The sequence below is a fragment of the Lepisosteus platostomus genome, chromosome 18, assembly GCF_059453375.1.
Source record: "Lepisosteus platostomus isolate fLepPlt1 chromosome 18, fLepPlt1.hap1, whole genome shotgun sequence".
NCBI classification, from domain to species: domain Eukaryota; kingdom Metazoa; phylum Chordata; class Actinopteri; order Semionotiformes; family Lepisosteidae; genus Lepisosteus; species Lepisosteus platostomus.
The window spans coordinates 3,292,641-3,315,631 of NC_142628.1; the positions used below are offsets into that span (position 1 = coordinate 3,292,641).

A 22,991-nucleotide genomic window follows, 5' to 3' on the forward strand; every position below is an offset into this window, starting at 1 on the left:
CCACTCAGGTCTTTAATGAAGAAGTTGGAAGACATCTTCACTTCTGTTACCAGCTCCGCTTAGAATCTACAGTACACCTTCTTCTTAAACTGTTGTTTCTTTGTATTTGCTAACAGAACAACAACGACAACAACAGTAATTATACTTTAAAGACGTTTCATTGCTCTGTAGACGCCGAACCGTTTCTCGTTGCGAAGTTTACCGTATCAAAACGAAAGTTTCTCTTGTCAGAAAGTGCCAAGGTTCATGAACAAAAAAAAATAAAAAAAATCAGTTAACAGGTTAGATGCAGAAATTTGGAGAGAATGAAACAGCATTTTTAATAATATAAAACGTCAACACATATTTATCCCAACTGTTTGTTTTTGACCCTCAAGCAATTTAATTTTCCGCAGCACGTTATTTTATTACACATTGCCTTGTATGGCTTGCTTTGTGTCGGCTGTATTAATGGTCTTAGCCTAAATTTGCCAAGTGTCTAAATATTTCGTAAATTATATCTTATGATGGAGCTCATTGTCATGCTCTTAAATATAACTAAGGAGGCAATTTCACATCTTTTGACAGCTACCTAAATTAATATTAATATTTAGTCTGCAGAACCACTTCAAAGAAATTTCTCGTGGTCAAATGCCAGGGTGAAAGATTATTCAATTTTAGGTTTTAAAATTTTAATTTAATTTAAATAATGTAACTGATCACTTTTAAAGAAAAATGTTACCTAAACCTGCATCTGTCTGAAATCCTGATACAATACAGCATTTTGATGGTCGGTGAGTCCTGTTCAAATATCTGGGAATTGGTCGAATTCGGTATGGGCAGTGAAACATACAGGAGTAATGTTGACAGCACATTGTTCATTCCGACTGCTATTGTCAATTACCATTTAAATGGAGTAAATAGACAGTTATAGTGGAAAGAGATCTTCTCACTGCGTCTGTTAAGCATTTGAGACATTGTTAAGGACATTAGATGCTGCCACACCAGTGTCCACTGCAATGTCACACAGACCCAATTGTGACACAGATATGACCTCAGTTCTAGAATGTTATCATCTCCAGATCATCACAGCATCATTTTACTGTTAGGTGCAACAATTCCTGGAGAAATATGAAAGTTTGATAAAGCAGCAAGGGATGGGCTGTAGTGTTTCCAAATTAAAGGTAAGACTGGTTTACTTTAGAGGATTGTAAGAAGGATGTATTAGTATTCTAGGTTTACTAACTCCCTTTAACTTTTTAAGCAGAGATCAAAAGATAGATGGTAGGTAAAGCTTGAAAGAAGAGACTCATATGAATGCACCTGATGCTATTTTTAACACAGTGAAGCCAGGTTTCTGTAGAGAAACTACAGAAGAAAATATTTAATGAGGATTATATTACAGTGGATAATAATAAGAGAAGAAAAGCCAAGTTCCATTTAAAAAAAAAATCTACATCTAATGGCATTTAAATGTATGTGATCCGAGCCTAGTGTATATTCTTTAGCATTTCATACACTTAGAATCTAAAAATAATTACTTCAGTTAAGTGTTTAATTTGTTATTTCTCTGTTCACTTAACAAAATTAGGAGGATACATAAACCAAATATATGACCTCCTCTGTTTATATATTTAAAAGTTAATGCTCAGGCCTACTTTGTTTTTCTAGCAAACATGTTATTTAAAATATCCAGCATAACCAATTTATCTCTTTACTTCTACAGTAGGGAAAGTGTTGGCTACAGCTCATGTTTAGAGCTTGTCTATAACTTATAGTATAAGAGTGTGGTTTGGGGAAATCAGGTGACAGGCATACACATCTATAAACATCCATACTGTATATTCCAGTAATTATTTTCTTATACTGTATATATATCATGTATCTTGTATCCTTGGCGGGTAAAATCCATTCACTGTCATTAAGTTAATGACATTGCAGGAAACTGATAAATCATGGCCAAAAAATATAAGGACCTCTGTATGCAGTGCAGTGTCTCCATATACTGCAGATATTTATATGTATTCAAATACAATCTTCATATACTGTGTATTTTGTTACTGCTAAAACAAAAAAGCAAAAAAAAGCAAAGGGGAAAAAAGATCAGTGCTGGCAGATCCATTTGCCTTCTTTCCCAAGAAAACCCGGCGAGCGGAACTGCGGACACAGGCGGCCGTGCAGATCCAGGCCTGGTGGCGGGGCGTTTCTACAAGGAGGCAATTGGATCGGAACAGGCTTCTCACCCGGGTCCTGCTGCTCTGGCGCCGCTGGGCCTGGGAGACCAAGAGAGACCGGCACTGGCAGACAGTGCGCCGGGAGCTCGTCATCTTCACGATCTACCTCACGCTGATCCAAAATCGATCGCTCCTGGGGATCCGGGCCCGGATGCCCCGCTTTGGAAACCTACGCGTGCGCCGCCAGCGCCACAGCTCCCAGCCTTCAGGGCAGGACGGGAGGAGCACAGAGCCCGAAGACTGCCCACAAAGCGACACTGCAGCGGGTGGAAATACCCTGTAAAACCAGGGAAATCATACTGGAGATGTCAAACGAATTTCAATCAGAATTAAAATGAAAATATCATTTTAATTAAGAGTTCTATGTGCTGCAGTATTGTAACAGATAAATACCACATCCCAAGGAAAGATATACATGCTCTTTAATCTAACACATACTGTACATGTACAAGGGTATAAAGGAGAGTTCTCATCTGGGACTTTTTTTTCTTTCCCTTAAAAGCTAAATTAATCAATTAAGCTAATTGAACCCTTAAATGAACCATTATTAACTTGGTATAAATTTTTTTTTCTTTACTAAGTTCTTGATTTGACTAAAGTTGATTCTTAAGAGAGGTCGATGAGGTTTGGACTTAACTGTCACACCCTCTACATCTAGAGGGCGCTCCTTCTCTGTCCTGTTCCTAGTTTCCCTGTGCTTTTCTTGTCCTTCCAGTGGGTCCTTGTGTGGGGCTATATGTTTCAGGGTCTCCCTTTGCTCCTCACTCAGCATTGAGGGTTCGTGTGTCTTGAGACCCACCCAGCACCAGGCCGTCTCCTCCGCGGTCTGAGGGCAGAGGTTTCTCCCTGACCTCGTCTGACCCCCTGAGCCCGGGCTATCCTCCGTGTTGCCCCTTTCGCCGCTACGCATAGGGTCTCTTCTGCTCTCCTGGCTGTCCCACAGCATGACCTTTCCAACATCCGTGACATTAACAGCTAAACATTAACACAATCAGTGTTTTGTATGGGTCTTAATGTTTAGATTCCAGAACAAGCAGAAAGTGCTGTATGTACTTCTATTTGTTACAATAAAGATTCAGGGCTGCATGGTCGTTAGTGATGTATTCTCACAGCTTTGATACTACTGGCCTGGGGGAGCTTTCTGTATGGAGTTTTCCTGGTCTTATCTAGGTGAGTCTTCTTTAGATATACAGTACTGATTTCTGGTGCTGGTCCAGGGTAACTGTAGGTGTATGTTTGAGTAAATGTGTGTGTGCTCTACCATGGACTGGCATCCTGTCCAGGGTGTAGTCTGATCTTAGACCTGGATGAGAGGAAAATGGATAATAGATTAATCTCCCACTGTGTATAATACCTGGGAGTTTCTGGATTCACTCAATTTTCATCCTTACCAGAGAATTTATGGAAGATTAGGATTAGAACACATAGTATCTACATAGATTCCTGTATGCAGCAGATAATAACATTAAGGGCACTAATTAGAGTTGTCTAAATGGAGTATTACCAAGAGGTCTCTAAGAACTGAAGCAAGCGGCATTCCAAATAATTAACCACATTAACAATAGACCTGTTTGTGAACATAAACAAAGGCTGAACAATGTTCACTCTTTTGGATAAATTAAGGTGAGTTAAGGAAAAGAAAAATTGAAGATATTTGTTGTTGAAAAGTAGTTTAATGTGCTGTACCAATCATACAAACTCATAACTGAAGTCATAAACTTTCCAAAACATTTGTCAAGATTAATTCACTATTTAAAAGGTAGTACGAAGTGGTCAAATTACCACTGTCTTGCCAGGAATACAAACCATGCACATCAGAACATATGTGCATAACTTTAAGGGTAGCTTTAAAATTAAAACTAGGACTAGAGTACATTTAACAATTCATGGGTTATACTGTATATTATTACCTGCTGTGCTCAAATTACAATGAGCTTTTCTAGAAATGTTTTTAACATGGACTCATGAAAGGTAGGTCATACAGTACCTTCCAAATCTGTTAGAGTTCTTTGGAGAAGCAACAACAGTAATGGCTATACACATGCCAAATTACAGTGTGTGGTTTATTTAGATTTTCAGAAGGGTTTTTGTTAAAGTTATTACTACTAGCAGCAAGTTCTTGATTTCACTTAAAACAATACTTAGTAGTATACATTTTATTCGGCTGATGCTTTTATTGAGGGTGACTTGCATTTGCACCTACACATCTATTCACAGCAAGGCACTTTACAGGGAACAATTCAGCTGAGCCAGTTTGCTCAAGGGTACAACCACAGCATCTCGGCTGGGAGTTGAACTCACAACCTTCCAGTTTCAAGACCAGAATCCCGAGTGCTACTCCCCAACCAGAGGACAGAAGTGACAGCTACTTAGAAGTACATTTACAAAGGAGAACAGGCGGCTCCTCTTTATGCAAAGGGAAGTGGGATAATGGAACAAACTATCCAGCAATACCCTGTCTTGTTTCAAGAAACAGCCTGATACTGTACGGTCCTTGGTTCATAAACAGTAGCTACTAAACACCATCCAGGCTAGATGGGCCAGATGGCCTCTCTTTTTAACTGGTCTTATGTCCCTAACCTTATGGAATAAAAAAGTCACAGGTCAGATTTTTTTAGTTATGAACCAACATTTATTAGTTTCCATTTTATGTACATGAAAGGTACAATACTTAGATTTTAATAGCCTTTTATTTTATTTCACTGGTTTGGTACAGAAAGGATTTCATATAAGTTTTAAGTTTAAAAACCATTTTTCCATTAAAAGTACACCTACAAATTCACAAAGTAGGAAATTCTAAAAGTAAAACTAAAGTGCAAGTGAAAAAGAAAGGGAAACAGGAAAAGACCATGACGGTTGTTGGCTCTAATCTAGGAGATTTCATCAAAAGAGAAAAATTATCAGTAGAAAAGAAACGTACATTAACTGTCATAGAAATATTGTGCCTACCATTTTATTTTTTAATGTGCGCAGAGATTTTGCTTATAAAAACATGGACAGGAAAAAGCCAAATTTAAAATGAATTATTTGCAAATAAAACTGACACTGTGTATAAGTTGACCGGTTAATTACAATTAATTAATACTGTATATAATAGTTTATATAATGTTTTCTATAGAGCTACATTCAATATGTTTGGTGTGGATTACTCCAGTGTTGTTTATGCTGGTGAAGGGAGTCTGGAATACATCCAGTCAAATAAAGAATTAATACAGAACGTGAGGGGGATATGGGTGGCATCATTACTGGCAGTTCAACGTGAGCCTCTAGCCCAGCAAATATCATACAGGAATGTATACAGAGTAAACATTTTATTAATTATTTTTTAACAATTCCTTGATGCTGCCAAAAGCACTGTTTGTTAACCTGAGGAATATTTTTTTTTTCTAACAGGCACTGCCATGGAGGTCTATGACAGGAGAAAGCTCCTCAAAAAGAGGAAACTAGAACAAAGTTTGTTTTTCTCCCGTTTTAAAAAGATACCATTTTTGTGCTATTCAAGTTTTTTGTGCTTGTCAAGAGATTTTTTTGGCTGTGGGAAAGGCTTTGTAGGCTTCTGACTGTCTTTAATAAATTTGACTTTTTCCCTGTGTGCTGTAAACCTAGTTACACATGACAACAGTACCCACACTCCACAAACCAAGTAACACAACTCCACTTAAAAACACAGCTTCACAGTAAGAAAGGTTAAGCCAACAGTTTTTTCTTCCTCTTCCACCTGTGGAGATTGTTCAAGGGAGCATCATCAAATCTCTGGAACATTCTGAGTTGCTATTTCACATTTAGGATATGTACACTGAACATAATTCACGCATGACTTTTAATTTCATGTGATAGACATTTGAAATGTTTACATTAGATTCCCAAAAATATATATATATAAATTTATATAATGGATGTGTAACATCTATGTAAGACTATTTCAAACCGCTAACCAAAATGCAAGGACAAGCAACTTTTTAGTTCCTCTTTTAAATTTTTTTCTTAGCTATTTCTTTTACAGAGCACATAGGCAGGTATCCTCTAGCAAATTACAGAATAGTCACACCAAGTAAACACTACCCTTAAACATCATTTCACAGAAATTAGACATTTCCTACCTACAATATATACACAAAGTGCAAAGAGGCACTTTAAATCATGCTTTAAGATAGTGATACAAAATGATGTTCCATCCAGTAGGTTAAAACAGGGTTCACTGGTCTGACACTCAGTCCCCTTAGGTGGTTGCCTGGTCAGCCACAACTTTTATCGTCAAAGAAACTACCTGAAAACAAGACAAACCTACTATATATAGACATACTTCATTCAAAATAAATGCTGAACCCAGTCTGTATAGATTTAAGATGAGTAGAGGTATGCTACTTTAAAACTTTCAGCTGTAAATTTAAAAAAAAAATTTGCTAAAATGAAAGACTTGTGTTGGTAAAACAACAACACCTTAGGCAGGATTAAATTATGTACCGAACAGAAAGATACAACCATATATAATGTAGAAATCCAAACTATCATGTACAGTAGCTTTCATTAGCCTGAAGTGCACACCTCAGGCTATCGCGTGAAGGGATTGGGTGCTATAATATAAATGTTTAGTAAGTAATATTAGTAAGATTATCATGCTTTTATCAGTGATCATCATCAAACTCCTAATACAGGCTGCTCTGTTTGTAGTTCACATTTTCAAGGCAAAGCTGTCATCAAGTGAAAAAAAAAGGAAAAAAGGAGAATGAAACAATCATCAATAAAAAAACACACCACCCACCCACCTCTTGCACACACGTGAACATACAAAGAATTACAAGCAAATGTCCCAGTGGTCTCTGCTTGAGAGGAAATAATTCACTTTCCTTGTGCTACAGTACCTCTTATACTGTACTACGCTACAGTATATCAATTACGCTTCTATCTTCTGAAATGCAAGTGCAAGGTTTCATATTCAGCTCTGTGCTTCTGAATCATCATGGTTTTCATGCATTTTCTATACCTTAAACTACACTGTGATGTTTGGAAACAGGACACCCTCCTCCTTGTCAGAGGCGCTAAGAACAGTCATGACCTTTGTGGTAATAGGCTGAACACGTGTTCCTGCACTCGGGGATAATCTTCAGATTAAAGGGATGGGCTAGACAAAAACAACACAGCATGAAAATGTGCTTTCTTGTGATATAATTTTTGGTCATTTTAAATAGAATGGATATTTTCAAAGAAAGATAAACATAGGTGTTCCCAGAACATTAGATTGTATGCTCTAGTCTTTCCAAGCAAGAAATATAAAAAAAACATCCTGAAAGCATAGTTTTACGTTGCAGTATAAAATGCTAGAAATATACAGAAATCAATTTTAGAAAGTCTATAAATGTACTAATTTAAAATTCCATTTTAGTTCCCCATTGACAAATTTCAATGTGCTCAAAGTACGTAAAATAATTTAATACATTTTATTTTATTTAAATGTATTTATACATGTTCAGATATATTTCACTATTGTTTCTGATTTTGTTCTTAAAACATATCCAAACTATTTTCATATTATTTTGAAAGTGTGATATTTGACTTTATCTCCAGCAATGGACTACCATCCGATCCAGGGTCTATCCCTTTCTCACAGCCCTGAGTTGGTTAAGTGGATTAGAAAATGGATAGCTGGAATATTTGACTAGTATTTGGTTTTCATTGGAATCCAAAAAGTGTTTTGGGGAGGTTTGTTTAATTCTCTGTGTGAAGTGTCATAACGCTTTCTTGGGCAGGACACATAGGTTATTTCCTAAAAGACCAGGATAAAGTGGGGTAGCTAAAAAACCTACAGTATGTTGAAATGTTTTGGGTGAAATTTGTTTGAAGAGGTGGAAAGGTTCAGGGTGTTTTAAACTTTAATTGGAAGTTGTATTTCAGCATTATGGAATTATAGATTTTCAAGAACACTTTTCTTAGCTTCTCAGCCTTAGCATTTTTTTATTTCAAAGTATGAAGGCTTTTCTTCCAAATACTTTCTCTCAACATTTATAAAAGAATTCGGAGTGTCTTTCTGAATACTTTTCATTGGCTAGGTGTTTGCTTCACTCACGTGGTCTACACATTTCACAACAAGCATTGCTTTCTCACACTATTTCAAAAACAAATTGTCTGATAAGTATGTGCCTGATCCTTCTGTAGTCATCTGTAGATGAGCCCAACCCAAAACAACCCAATACTAGAACCGTGGATTCTGTACTTAAATTATCCTGCAACAACAAAATGAAACATATTGGCAAATCTAAAACATGCTAGAACAAGGCAGTACAGTTTGTTAAAATGATGTGTAATGTCATAATTTTAATTTAAATGCAAGATTGATTCCAAATAAGGCTTACATATTTCTTTTATATCAGACTGAGGAAAAGCAGACTAGGTAGAACTGATGCTCTTGCTCTAAGACATTGGCATTACATTTAAGTCATTACGAATTCAAAGAACCCTAATAATTTACAATTCATCTATGTCCATTTAATTTCTATTAAATTACTGCACTTAGCATGCATGCAAGCTTTTCTAATAAAACCAGTCTCTCTGAAGTAAATTTCCCCCACTGTTATTAATCTTATCGATCTCCTCTAGAATTGGGTCACAGAGGATCTATTCTCAGTATTTTCACATTTTTTCTTACTACAGCAAATATAACCACTACACAATCAATACAAATTTAATTATATACTTCCAACAATCAATACACTAACCAATACATTATAGTAATTTCATAGAGATACCAGATCACAGATGCAGCACAGAACAACTTATACCACCAAAGCTGAGAAGAGTGTTCATTAAAAGTTATTTTGTCACAGTAGAATGATGACAGTTTTTGGTCTGTTGATACAAACAAATTTACTACTGTATTTGATGGCCCCCAAAAGAATTAAGACACAAAGCTCCTTTTCTCAAAGAAAGAGGTAAGAGGTGCTTTTTTGGGTTGTATTATTATTATTATGATATAAGGCCTTGAAGGAAGAACTGTAATAATATCTTAACTTTCAAAGGACCATACTTGTGGACTGGCAGTCTCAGAGCTAAATGAGAATGTTATGTCACCTAGAGAGAAGAAATCTGTCAGAATTAACAGGTGAATCCATCCTCACCAATCAGTGTGCATGACTCATTGGATTCTCCTGGTAGATTGTGAAGACATGCCAAATCCAATTGTTCTTACTGTCTAGTCATGACAAGACTATGTGGTTTGTATTACTGATTTAAATATATTTTTGTCATACAAATATATGCTAATGCATGCCTAAATATTTAAATTTTTTCTGTAGGTTTACCTACAGACCATAGTGTACATTGTTGAATGTATCCCAGTATAATACTGTCTGTCCCCCACAAAAAAATACCTTGCTAAATATTGCCGTCATATTTTTGCCACCAGAAAAGATAACTGTGAAAGGGGTACGATGAAGTGAGGTTTTTCTATCGTGAAAAAGAAAATCCCACTAGACAAAGTTTAAAGATCGGATGGCAGGTGAAGACATTGTAGGGACACCATTGGACCTGTCCAATCATTTGATTCACTCCATTCAATCATGAGACAGACCTCCCTGTCTCTGGCAGTGTAGTGCCTCTTTTCCCTTAATTAAATCCCTTAACTAATCATTTTAAATATAGAGTATAAGCTGAATGGGGAGTTCCATAACATTTATTTTTGTTTGAAAAAAAGATTCTCATTGGGCTGCTGTCCAAATGTAAGAATGAAAATGAGCAGCGCAGAAGGAGGTTGTCAGTACACTGTGAGGCAGGCCTGATGCTGCTGAACATCCAGCAGGCTGGGCCTTATTTTTCCAGTAGGAAAAATACTTGCCCCGACTGGAATTAATCAGACTGGCACAGGTAAAATAGGGGCCCCTGTCTGTAACCCTCCACTACCACCATGAGGAAAGACAAGAAATGATGATAAATGACGGCCTTGCCACTTTGTAAGTTTTTCTGTGCAAGAACTTGAGCAGAGCATGAAAATAAATCTGCTCTAATTCAGAAGTAAAGGCCTAAAGGTTTGCATGACAAATGATGGTGGTTGAACAAGGACAGAGAGAAATGAGTTTCCCTGCCCCAGCCTTGAGCACAAAAATCATTTATTCCATTTGACCTTAACGAAAATCCCAAATCGTCGCACATGCTCAAGCTCAGGACAGGCAGTTTGTCAGTCTCATCCTTTTTCCTTTTGCACAGACTAGTGAACTGCCTGAGCCCAGATATCACATCTGGTGTCACCGGAGAGCAAAGGGGTTTCTCTTTTTAGAAAGTAGACTCTATAGTGAAAATCACTCTATAAAATCACAAACAAACATGCTTTAGGGAGTTAGTAGGTTATTGAACTACGTCATTCAATCAGTTGGTCAGTCATGTTTTTGTGAGAATTAATAGATTAATAGATTTTGTCATCAAAACTAAATCATGAAACCAATTATTAGTTTGGAATGATTATTTGTTTTAGTTTTTTTATTTGAAAATTATTTTTAATTTTTGTTAGTTTTTTTCACCAGGTGGAAAGCTCGTGGAGGCTCTGGACAAGGCGCAGCTGGGATCTCTGTTCTTTATTTTTCACGTTTCCAAGGTTCCTCCTCAACAAGTGTGTATTCAGCAGTGGAGCCATTTGTGGCCAAGGTGACCTGAAAGCAATTATCAGGAACAACTAACTCAAGGACCAAGGCACTAACAAACATTTTTTTTCTTAATGGTTTGGAGCAGAGAGACTGTATTTTTGTGTTTCAGAGGCAAACAGCTGGGATCCTCTGTTAGCTCATGCACACAAAAGTTAACTCTTGGATTTGCATAACAAGAGAAAAACGGAAAACTGCTGTATTACTCCACAACAGCCAAGTGTCCCTTCCTACTGTGCCAGTGGATCAGTGTTCTCCTTTATTTATTGATCAAATATCTAGGTGTGTGAAGATAACGGAAAACTATTAGGAGTGTGCAATTTCCTAATTTGTTTACAATTTGTTTGTTGTTTTTGCATTTGCATTTTGAAGTGATATTTTAATATTTGTACTGTATATCCATGTGAACAACACATCAAAGCCATCAATGTATTTGGTACAATGTTCACTCCCATGTATACAGAACGTTCTAGCCACAACTGAGTAAGTGTCCTTGAAATTATTCCATTGTATTGCAACATTTGTGCATTTCCCTCTCTCAGAGAAAATGGTAAAGAGGATTCCAGTCACATGCATGAATAGTAATAACAGTCTATACCAACAACTAACTATAGATGTCAACTTAATCTCACCCTGGTGACCTATGCATGGATTTACATGAACTTAATATAAAATATATTTACAAAATATGTATTGTGCTTGTACTTATATTGTGTATGTGCATTATTCCTCAAGCATTATTAAACAGAAGTGTGAATGTGACGATACAAGAGAATATCTCTTTGCACTATTGCACTGTTGCGTCTCCACACAGTCATGTGAGGCCTGCATAGTTCTTTAGAAATCAGTTTCTCTGCTCCAGTGTACACAGGTACAATTACCTGCACAACAGCCTGATGACACTTAAAATCTATTGTTAAAACATCACACATGCTTGCTGTTGCCCAGGTATTATAAAAACTGGCACTGGCATCCTTCTGATGGAAGATTGAAAAGAAAAAAAGATACTTCAGGTATTTCATGCAATCAAAGAGACAATAAAACAGCACAGAAAATACAAAAGCATCAAAATAAGAAAAAAAGAGTAATATTTTGAGTCTTTCCCTTTGTTTCTAAAAATAGAAAACATTTGATGAGCCATGCACATTTTACAAGACATCTGAATGTCAGATTTTTTTGCAAGATTTTATACAATATATAGATAAAAAAGACACAAATCAAAATATATGTATATACACAGTGAATATAAACATGCAGGAAGAGAAGATGGAATTGCAGCCTTTGTGCCTCCTGTAAATAATACATTATCAAACCTGTATTAGAAATAGTTCCTTTATAGAAAATAATAAGAATTTGGTTGCAAGAAAACAGGAAAGACTCTCCCTCTATTTCAATCAGAAGTGTAAAAGTGGTGCCTGAGTATACTGAGTCTTCTGTCACAGTCAGACTGAACAGACAAAATACAGCTCACAGATTCCCTTCAAACAGCAACAATCAGTTCATTAAGCCTGTACTTAACAGATTTAACACTTGCCCAGAAGAACCTTACTTTTGATATTGTTCTCAGTGAAAAAGGCTTTCTTATCCCTGTAATTTAACAGGTTGTATGAGCAGACGCTGGATTATTTTCATATCTAAACACCCAGACGAGTTAGAAATCACTTTCCAGTCCAGTGTGTAGCGCTGGGATTTAGAGCCCCTCAAACCGAGACATACTGCATCAGTAATGAAGTGTCTGAAACCTAAGGAAATCCAACACTGAGGCCTGGATAAAATTAAACCTTCTCCCATCCTTCAGTCAGACCTTCAATAAACCCAGGTAATGAACTGGAAGGAGACCCAGACAGCAGAGACCTGCTTCTCCAAGTCGCATGGTATTGCGCACACCGAATAATTGAGTTTTTCTTTAGTGTGACAGTTACTGACTACAACTGGGAAAGCTGTGAACTTTGTGGAAATAAGATAATAACTAATTTGACTGGATAATTATTAGCTCAGATGAAATGAAAACTAGAACATTCTATGGACCTCCAGAACTGGGGTTGTGCATCCTGGCTTGCTGGGATTGTGGACAAGATGCAGTGCAATTAATCCATCAAGAAATAATTACAGCTGGGTCTGTTGTGAAGCTCCATGATGGAAAATGCAGAAAAGGCGCGCCTTATAATTAGATTCAGGAAATACTGTTGCGTACTGACGTCTTTTTCTATCTGAATCCTGTTAAGATTGGAGCAAAATTCCTTCACAAACTCAAATGAAAGTGTGATGTTTTTGAAAGCAGAAATTGAATTTATTAAATATATTAGATAAGCTAAGTGCCAAAGCCTCATAATTGGAAATGGGATTTGATTTGTGAAATCCCATGGTGCAACCTGGATAGGGGTTTATCTGATAATCCCCAAGGAAATTATTCTGCTGGATGGCTTGCAGTTTTCTCCATCAGATCATCAATCCCAAAAGAGAATGACCAGGCCCAGAAAACTATGGACAGATGGATGGACAGAACTTGCTGGGCTCTCCACCTAAGCACATCTGTCATTCTGTGCTGAAAGTCTTTTAAGAAACAGAATGGATTGGAGTCATAGTGACCTTTGTGTTTTAAGGACAATGAACATTTTATCATTGACTCTGCTTTAAAACACAGAAGATAAAATAATATACTTAGATAAACCTTTTGCTGTAATCTGTCAGGCTTGTGATTGTCAATATCACCTGTATTACAGGTGTGAGGTGATGGTGCATTTATTTATTACAATACTTTGAGTTCTGAAAATGTAATTACATGGTATTCTAATATACAGATTAAGATTAAGCTTTTTCACATTACATTTTTAAATTACATTGCGCATTTCAAAGTGTTTATGTTTTCATGTTGTCTATAAATTGCTTGAATCTTGTTTGTAGAAGTAAAGTGAAAAACAACCAATTTGCAGAAGGCAAATCCAGAACATTTGAATCTAAAGAACACACTGGTGAAACGACAGATGCACCCATATTTTCTTTATATCCCAAAGTAAATTCACTAGTCCTTGAGTAATCTGTGTTAATCCCAGCAGACCTCCCCTGGACAGACTATGTAACCTGGTCCTATCTTTTTCAATCATATAATGGGTCACTGGCCCATTTGTGTAAGTGGATAGGATTTATTTATTACAGTAGTTTGAGTACAAATTGTTTGCTGTTGTTGCTGTTTGAAAGCATTGTGATCAAGGTCTGTATCGCTGATCTGTGACGGTACAGTCTGAGAAGATGTCTTGAACATGTTGAAAAATAACAAACAATGGCCAAAGCTGGGTTAAACTTTGGCTATGTATTTATTATTTACAACGTTGAAGTGGAGAAAAAATCTTGTATTATGTAGAATACAATGCTTTGAAATGTATGAAATATATAAACACTGTTTTGTTTTAAACCTCAAATACTGTATACTTAAAAAAAAGCTGTGTGTACATACTGTATACACATTTTAATATACACCATGATCAATAATCTTATACAGTATATTTATCTGTATGAGTTTGCAGAAATGTGTATATCCAGATGGCATAACGACTGCTATTCCATTTCTTGTTTTTCCTTTTTTTTCTTTTCAAAGTACCTGTATAGAAATTTCTATAGATATATACAATCATGCAAAAAAAGGAGTGGAGCAGGCGTGCATTGCTATATACAAGTTTCTATATCCATAAGTGTGAAATGTACCTTGCACTCATCTACTAGGACAGAGTTGTGAGCAGCATAAACACACTGGTTGGAGTTGTTTTCCCGATGGTTCAGGTCATCATAGAGGGACTGTGTTTTGGTGAGCTCAATGTCATCATGGTGACCATGCTGGGCATCCAGATTGTCCAGCTCTGCTTTGGACAGGTGGTAGACGATCCCAGCACCGAATGAGTCGCCCACCACGTTGACTGAGGTTCTGAAGCGGTCCCTAGAGGGAAACACAAGTGGAGATGCAGACTGCACTGTATACTGTAATCTATGTTCTCTTGTCAGGGATCCCTGCTCCCATCAGGGCGAGAGACTACAGGCCTAGAATGGAGGACGGTGAGGGGCGCTGCACTGGGGAGCTCAACAATACCTTCTGATTGGATTATCAGTATATAAATCTGGCCAGACAAGAAACAAAATGTCAAAGGAAGTGATTTCTGCAACATGGCCTTTCCATTTCATTGAAGGTCTCTTGCTATTTTAGAAACATTCTTTGAAAATCCTGCAGCATCCTGAAACCGGATCACAGATCCCACCACAATTCCCATTTCAAAACTCTTCTGAAATTCATTATTTTGCTAAGCAAAGACTGCTTAATGTACTGTAGTATTTGGGAGGATTTACAGTATGGTCCTGCAGCTCCATCTGACTTAAAAGCCAAACAAGAAGCAGCTTTAAAGGTTTTTTGCAGTGCTCTCCAGATTTATTAATCACACAATGAAATAGGAATAAAAACATCAAGTATTCAGAAATATTTACAGGTTAGATAATGTACCCTGTTAGACAAATCCACAACTGTCTTGGTGTGATCTTGATAGCACTGCACATAGCGGTGTCAAATTTGTCCTTTTGTACAGAAATCAAAGGGCAGAATTTACTCACACCTCTAAATACACTTCCTTTAAATAAACTCCAACAAAAAACTATAACTACATTCTGCTCTATGGCTCTATGAAAGTGCAATAAAAACCTCTGGAACTACATTTCTGAAGGTTTCCATGGAAACAAAAAGACAAAAACAAGCTAAAAAATGTGTTAAATAGAAACTAATTGATTCCTAGGTTAAATGCGAGCAAATGATATAGCTGGATGAATCACAAATTGAGCTTTTTGGGTAGTCTCACCAGTGGTATGATTTATACAAAGAGGTATATATCAACCCTTCAGTGAAGTACTGTATGGAGGTACTTCTGTTTTGGTTTGAGGTTGTTGCATCTTCGGGTCCTGATGCCCTTGTTACAAATGAGGAATATATGGATTCTTATGTTTATAAGGATATTTTAAAAATATGTTTTTCTCTGCTAAGAAGCACATGCTTAATGGAACATAAAATCAATGTTCTTCATCATCGGTCATCTCTGTCTTCAGACTTACTGTATATCCAATCAAACATTACTGGTTCAAACTGGAGTAGGTACTGTAGTTCACAAATGGAGACCAAAGTGTCTAAAGGACCTGAAGCACTTCTTCCTGGAGGAATGGTCAACAGTCCCCCCTCAGGAGTGACAGAAACCCATGTCACACTCAAGAAGGCATCTGATCTAATCCTGATGTTATCCACACCAGAGTAGGATTTACACAATCTGTCTACAGGGGCAGGAATAAATGTGACAACTGGATCTTCTAGCCCTAAATTCATTTATGACAAATACAGTATACTGTAGCTTTGCTCTTCGCCATTAAGCTATTACATTATAATATTTTATGATTTTTGTTCTTAGTTCACATACAGGCACTCTGTGTCAGGGACATGAGTTTTTTGCTTTTGCTCAATGGTGGATGTCAAAAACCATAAGCAGATCAGATCTATGCTGCAATTTTATGGTGTACTGGGTAAAATTGACCTACAGTAGTTGCATACTTATAAAACATTCTAAAATTGTAATTGTAAATGTGAATAAGAACTTATATGCTGTATAATATTTTGTTTATTAGCTATCATAATTTTCTATCAATTTAAATTAGTAAGAAAAATATATATTGACAGCTGTAGTACTATAGACTACTACAGAAGATTTTTAAGCAATATATGTGGAAAAATATTTCAGAAGGAACTCAGTTCAGACTTCTACACAGTACATATGGTTCTACAGCAGTAACCCTTATTTTTATTATAGCCCAGAAAACACAATAGTACAGTATGTGCAATATTCTAGGACTTCCCATAGGATGAATCAGTCTCTTCAATGTCATTTGCTACCATCTGTTAATAGTCGCCAGACTGTGAGAGCTTTGCTCTTTAATTTAATCATTTCTCGATTCAGAACTTGCCAAAGAATGGTGTAAAAGTGTTAGGAGACCTGCTGCAACCTTACTGGGGTGCTGCTTTAATTGAGTTGCACATCCTACAGTTTGCAGAATTTGCATGTGTAAGCAGTTTAAACACTTCCTAACAAAATGCTGCCATTAACAGACGAATGTATTTGTCTAATCCAGTGGTTCACACAGATTTTCCTCTGTTAATTCAATGACTTTATTGATCTACTTTCTTTTTAGACCTTTATTTAACTCATTGCTTAGGTTAATCCTGAGAGTCAAAAATGTCTTCTTCCTAGGTTATGATTCTCAACATTTTCAACAACTTCAGAACGTAGTACTTTACACTACCTCTCATCAACTTGCTTGCCACTCATTCTGTCTTAACTACTCTTATTATCTGATCTATTTTTGATGAATAATCCTGACCCAGACACCTGTACTCCCTCAGTGAGTGCTTTTTCTTCTTCAGAGATTCAACTAACTACAGGTATGTTTCAGGAAATGCCTGAATGAGGGCTGTTATAACACTCAGAAAATGGTACAGGGTTGAAAGCAATTAAAATTCCATTTGACCTTCTTTTAAGAGCAGAAAGCAAATTTACAAACATGCCCTAAAGAGAAAAGTGAAATCAATAAGCCTGTGATTAAGAACCAAACTGCAGCAAAGAACAGAGGTGACATATTTCTTCAGGACTGTTGTTGGAAATCACTGCGTCCAAGTCAGTTTACAGGCCATAACATTAAAGTAGAAGTATCATACTAATTTTAAGGAGTGCTCTAGGTTTTTCTTGTGGCAATTACAATCTAAGCTTTTTAATTAACTTAATTAATCTAGTTAGCTTCTTTATTCATATTTTTAAAGAACATTAACTGGATTCATGGTCTAGTGACTCTCAAACATGTTTCAGATGTGTTGAAATGTTAAAACTGACAGAGGAGTTGATGGGTACATGAAGTCGGTGTGATGCAACTCACAGGAGCCAGTCCACAGCCACCAGTAGACTGATATCCTGTGTGGGCAGCCCCACAGCGGTCAGGATCAGCAGCATCGTGACCAGTCCAGCGCTCGGAATGCTGGCCGCTCCCACACTGGCTAGGGTGGCGGTCAGACTACAGGACGGAAAAAGAGTTCTTGGTTTGCCGTTCACTCAAACACTTTGGCAGAAATGCTCATCCTTTAAACCACATATACAGTATAACCTCAGTACTCGCGAGGGTTAGGTACTGTACCTTGAAGTGGCCTCTAATGGAGAAGTCATGAATATGGAACTACAAAACTGAAATTTTTTATGTTATGACTCTTAACTTTTGCAGCAATAGTTTTAGTAATCATTGGTAGTATTGTTACTTAAAACAAGTACTGAAAATAAAGAATAAAGAATTTGTTTTCCCACTAAAATTCTAGTTATTGCAAAAACATTAGATCATTGTTGTGATATTATAGCTTACTCTTAGAGTTTTTTTTATTTCTTGTACAGTGCATTTTCTTTATTTTTATGCCTTGGTTTTATGACTATTATAAATGTAGCCCTACTTAATAACGTTTATTACAACACAGTAATAACAGTAATTATAACAGTAATATTACAACATTAGCAATAACTGACAAGAAAGTTTCCTCACTCCCTTTCTACTCAATCAACTAACTCCTCTTCTTGCAATTTGTCTAATTCTGTTTCTTATAATTTATTTTCTTATCCTTTTCTTCCAGACACGTAAGAGCTGAGACTGTGATAACTGTTTTTTTATTTGATTTTTTACTCTTTTATTTAACAGCACAACAAAATGTTGTGAAAGTTGGTGCCCACATTTATCCTCCTAAAGCGCCACCCACGAATAGGCAAATTTGGTCTGAGCATGTGAAAAAAGTGGTTACTAAAAAATTTTGTGAATGGGCGAAATCAAAGATATTGAAATACTGGGATTTTACTATATCTGGTATACCATAGCAAAGACAGAACTGAGTGCAGGCACAGCTGGTGAAACAACATGTAGGGAAATTGACTAAGCAAACTTACTGCACAACTCTTAAAATACAGGTTTTGTGAATGTATTTTATATCTACAGATGCTTGATTAGGTATTTCCTTACTGTTGTAATGTGAAGAGCCTCACCTGACAGTGATTATCTGTCCCCCATCCAAGTTGATTCCATTCATCTGTGCAATGAAGATGGCGGCCACAGCCTCGTACAGCGCAGTGCCATCCATGTTGATGGTTGCTCCCACAGGCAGAACGAACCTCGTCACTCTCTTGTCAATACCTAGGTTCTCTTCCAGGCAGCGGAAAGTGACAGGCAGTGTGCCAGCACTGCAGGATGAGAAAGCAGGAAGGACTGAGCCCAGACAAACATGTGAATGTGTCTCTCTCAACAGTTTGTGAAGTAATGGCTGAGCTAAAGGCCACATTAATGCTACAAGACTTTGCCACAGTGAAGTGGGCGAGACATTTTTACATAGTTATAAATCATTCAAAACTGAGTTTAGGGATGTAAGATTACTTGTGAGGAATATTAAAAGATGTGATTCTTTTCGGATATCAAACAGGCAAGTGGAAAGATACTCTGACCCTAGTTCACGATGAGTTGTGTGATTGCAGGTCTGAACCTGGGTCATGCTAGCAGCCATGTCACCCTGCAGCTCACAACTGATAACCCACATGAGCTCAGCAGGTGTGAGCCTGGTCAGTATCCGGATGGGAGACCTCCTGGAAAAAAACTAAGGTTGCTGCTGGAAGAGGTACTAGAGGGGATAGTTGGGGGTGCTCACCCTGTGGTCTGTGTGGGTTCTAAAGCCCCAGTATAGTAATCGGGACACTAAACTGTAAAAAGGCGCCATCCTTCAGGTGAGACGAAGAAACGAGGTCCTAACTCTCTGTGGTCATTAAAAATCCCAGTGTGTTTCTCGAAAAGAGTAAGGGTGTTACCCCAGCATCCTGGCCAAATTACCCATTGGCCCTTACCTATCATGGTCTCCTAATAATCCCCACCTATGATTTCACTTCATCCCTCTGTTCTCCTCCCCACTGAGAACTAATGTATGGTGAGTGTTCTGGCGCACTATGGCTGCCGTCACACCATGCAGGTGGTGGTGGAGGGAAGTCCCCATTGCCTGTAAAGCACTTTGAGTGGAGTTTCCAGAAAAGCACTATGTAAATGTAAGGAATTACTATGTTACTAGCCGAGTGTGACCGGGATTATCCAAGAGGCAGCACTCAGCCGATAGAGAGTAGAGTGGCATTAATCCACTAGCCCTAAAAATCAATGGACATTCTGTGAAATTAACTTTTCAGATGATACCACCCTGGCAGGGCTCATAAATAAGATTAATCTCTGTACAGGAAGGAGGTCACTGCCTTGGTGAGCTGGTGCAGTCAAAACAATCTCCATCTTAATATAGGTATAGAACTAAGGAGGTAATCTTTGATTTAAATTGCGAGAGGAAGGAATTTGAACTTCTTGTGATTGGTGGTCACATAGTGGAGCAAGTAGATACCTATAAGTTCCTTGGCACAACAATATCCTTCATCTTGAAATGGGAGACAAATGTACTGATTGTGAAAAATCCCCGACTAAAATTAAGCAACTCAGATAGAGTAGTAGATAGTGTCAAACAAAACAGTCAAACCACCACTGCTACCTGAAATTTGGGCTTTTCGCCATATAAACATAGGTCAAGGGCTTTACTTAACTTAAAATATAGTATTGTCCATTATTGTAGCACATTTCAGTACTAAAGAGCATGTCAATGTTGTTTCCAAAAATAAAATAATTTAGAAGCAGCGCCTTATGGGTGACCATACATTTATCAGAGAGATTTTAGTGGGTTCAGGAAGGGAAATTCACACTTGTTCACAGAATTCCTTTATAATGGTATAAGGGATCTCTGGTCAGCTTTTCATTTAAGGTGGGTGATCCAGGAGAGAAACTGATTACTTCACTACCAATGAGCATTAAAAAAAACCTGTTCATCCTTAATCAGAAAGCCACAATTCCTGGCAAAGGTCATGGGAGCAAATCTCAGGATAACAGGATAACAGTCACCTGCAGATAATACGCACAAAGGGACAATTCAGAGACAAAAAGCCCCATTAGAAATTCAACAATGAGAAACACCATTAGCAGAAGATTAGAATTATAAGAAGTTTTCAAAGAAAGCAGCAGCAGTTACCTGGATGCTGTGCCCAAGGCAGTGATCCAGGCCTGAAAGATACCTATGAAGAAGGTGAAGGGGTTCTTCCGCACGATGATGAAGTAGAGCAGAGGCAAGAAGATGGCACCATGGATGATGAGCCCGATGATGACAGTTACCATGTACATGCCCAGCTGGCGAGCCACCACCTCCAGATCCTTAATGGAGATGATCTTCCCACAGATCAGGCACGCGATTCCCAGAGGAGAGTACCTGAGGAGATAGAGACACTCAGGACCGGGACAAGCTGCTCCAATGTTGATCAACCAAAGTCACAGAAAGTTATGGATTCTGAAAAGGCATTTAAAGACGTATCTCCTACTTTTGTGTATAATTGATTGTTTTTTATTTATTTAAACAGGCATTTACAAAAATGGAACATCAATAGATACTGAATGTTAAATTCATAGATGTCGAGACCCTACTCTATTTACATCAAGGCATTTAGAGGGACAACCTGTAACTGAAATTTACAATACCAACATACATGATCTGGATTCACAACCTTTTAGTCCAGAGACTAGAAGACTAAGCACTATGCCATATTATTGCACATGTGATAAACTAGATACGAAATCAAATTGATGATGATATGAATTCAGGCATTACTTTAAGTCTAATTATGTTTAAACCGATAGAAGGCGGAAGCTACAGGTATTTACAGTGGTCCCAACATGTATTTTTATTAACAAATACTACCAATAAAATTTCATTTATACTACCCTGTTTCAAATCACAAGCATTATTTTACTAAAAACCTTTATCCAGACAAACTTAAAATATATACATTTACATTATGTTTAAATACATATATACTGCATATATGTTTTATAAAGGGAAATTTAACTTAATGTGTTGTATTCAACTGGGCACAGGCATTTTTAGGTGTGCTTGCCAGCGTCTCACTGACCACATGACAATGATGACCAGCCTCATGACGATCTCATTGAGGATGTTGAAGAACTCCAGCATCAGCTTGGCCTTCTCCCCCATTTTTCCCATGCAAATTCCAAAAGCAATGAAAAAGCCAATCAGACCTGTGGAAGCAGTAGAGTTTCACACTCAATACATTTTGTAAATTAGGTTGAACTATCACACTTTGGATATAAGCTTTTTTTTCTTCATAAATGACAAGAAATAGCAATGTTTTTCAAAAACATTAAAGTATGTTGACAGCTGAGTCATATCCGCACTAAGACATCATATAATGAAAGTGCAATGACTGGAGCACATTCTTTAACATCCTTCTATTAAGAAGGCTGCATGTAAAAATATTAATCTCTACAATTGCTCATTGAAGTAATTTGTAAACTACAGTACTCTGAGTAAACCTTAGTGAGCAGCGTTTATAATAGAACTAAAGATGTTAAAAACATTTTTCACAATGTAAAAATACAGTACATAGAAGTGTAGTTTGCCTTATCCATCAGTACACAAAATAACATTTTTTTATGTGATGGTTATTAATTTTTGCACAGTGCTATTCAAACTTTTAAAGTAGGAAATTAGTTATCAGGGATCTTCTCTCCTTACCTAACACATTCATCCCACCCTTGAACTCCAGAGCTTTTTTGGTCATGTAGACTGTCTCAGGTGCCACAGTTGCATTCACCAATAAGTCATCCATGGTGGAGTTGGTGTTCTCCTCATCAGAGTAATCAGGGACAACTGGGACCTTCTTAGCGACAGTCTGGATCTGGTGAGGAGAGCAGAGTGAGTGTCAGACAACAGCACATTGATGTCCAAAACAGTCAGTCTTTGGAGTTTCTCTGTGCACCTCAAGGTCTAATGTCCTATTATACTGGAAGAATTTTCTACAACTGAAACTTTGTTTCACTTTTCCCTTGTTATTCCACACAGAAACTTTACCTGTTCCTTTGTAACCACTGGAATCTCATGTAGCTCTGCACTCAATTTTTTACTACACTAATGGTTACTTTAATTGAACAACTGTCATTTTTCAAAGGTCTTCAGTTGTTGACATAAAACTTT

At 37.2% G+C, this 22,991-nt stretch overlaps 2 protein-coding genes across 6 annotated transcripts in view; one reads left to right on the forward strand and one right to left on the reverse strand.

Moving 5' to 3' along the window:
* The first annotated feature begins 1,055 nt into the window (after positions 1-1,055).
* On the forward strand, positions 1,056-2,623 carry LOC148645447 (uncharacterized). The gene is made up of 2 exons (XM_088610863.1): positions 1,056-1,163; positions 2,119-2,623. The coding sequence occupies exons 1-2, from the start codon at positions 1,137-1,139 to the stop codon at positions 2,494-2,496; spliced, it is 405 nt and encodes a 134-aa protein (XP_088466989.1). The 5' UTR covers positions 1,056-1,136; the 3' UTR covers positions 2,497-2,623.
* Positions 2,624-4,822: 2,199 nt separating this feature from the next.
* LOC148645448 (excitatory amino acid transporter 2-like) overlaps positions 4,823-22,991 on the reverse strand; it is a 63,498-nt gene continuing 45,329 nt past the window's right edge. For 4 of the 5 annotated variants that reach the window (XM_088610859.1, XM_088610860.1, XM_088610861.1 and 1 more), the window contains 7 exons: positions 22,533-22,695; positions 21,910-22,036; positions 20,979-21,212; positions 18,925-19,119; positions 17,786-17,920; positions 14,543-14,771; positions 4,823-10,849 (listed from right to left, as the gene is read on the reverse strand). In XM_088610859.1, coding sequence (XP_088466985.1) covers positions 10,775-10,849; positions 14,543-14,771; positions 17,786-17,920; positions 18,925-19,119; positions 20,979-21,212; positions 21,910-22,036; positions 22,533-22,695 — 1,158 coding nt within the window. In that variant the 3' untranslated portion in view covers positions 4,823-10,774. The remainder of the gene's footprint in view (positions 10,850-14,542; positions 14,772-17,785; positions 17,921-18,924; positions 19,120-20,978; positions 21,213-21,909; positions 22,037-22,532; positions 22,696-22,991) is intronic. The other variant, XR_015928044.1, reaches the window with a different exon arrangement.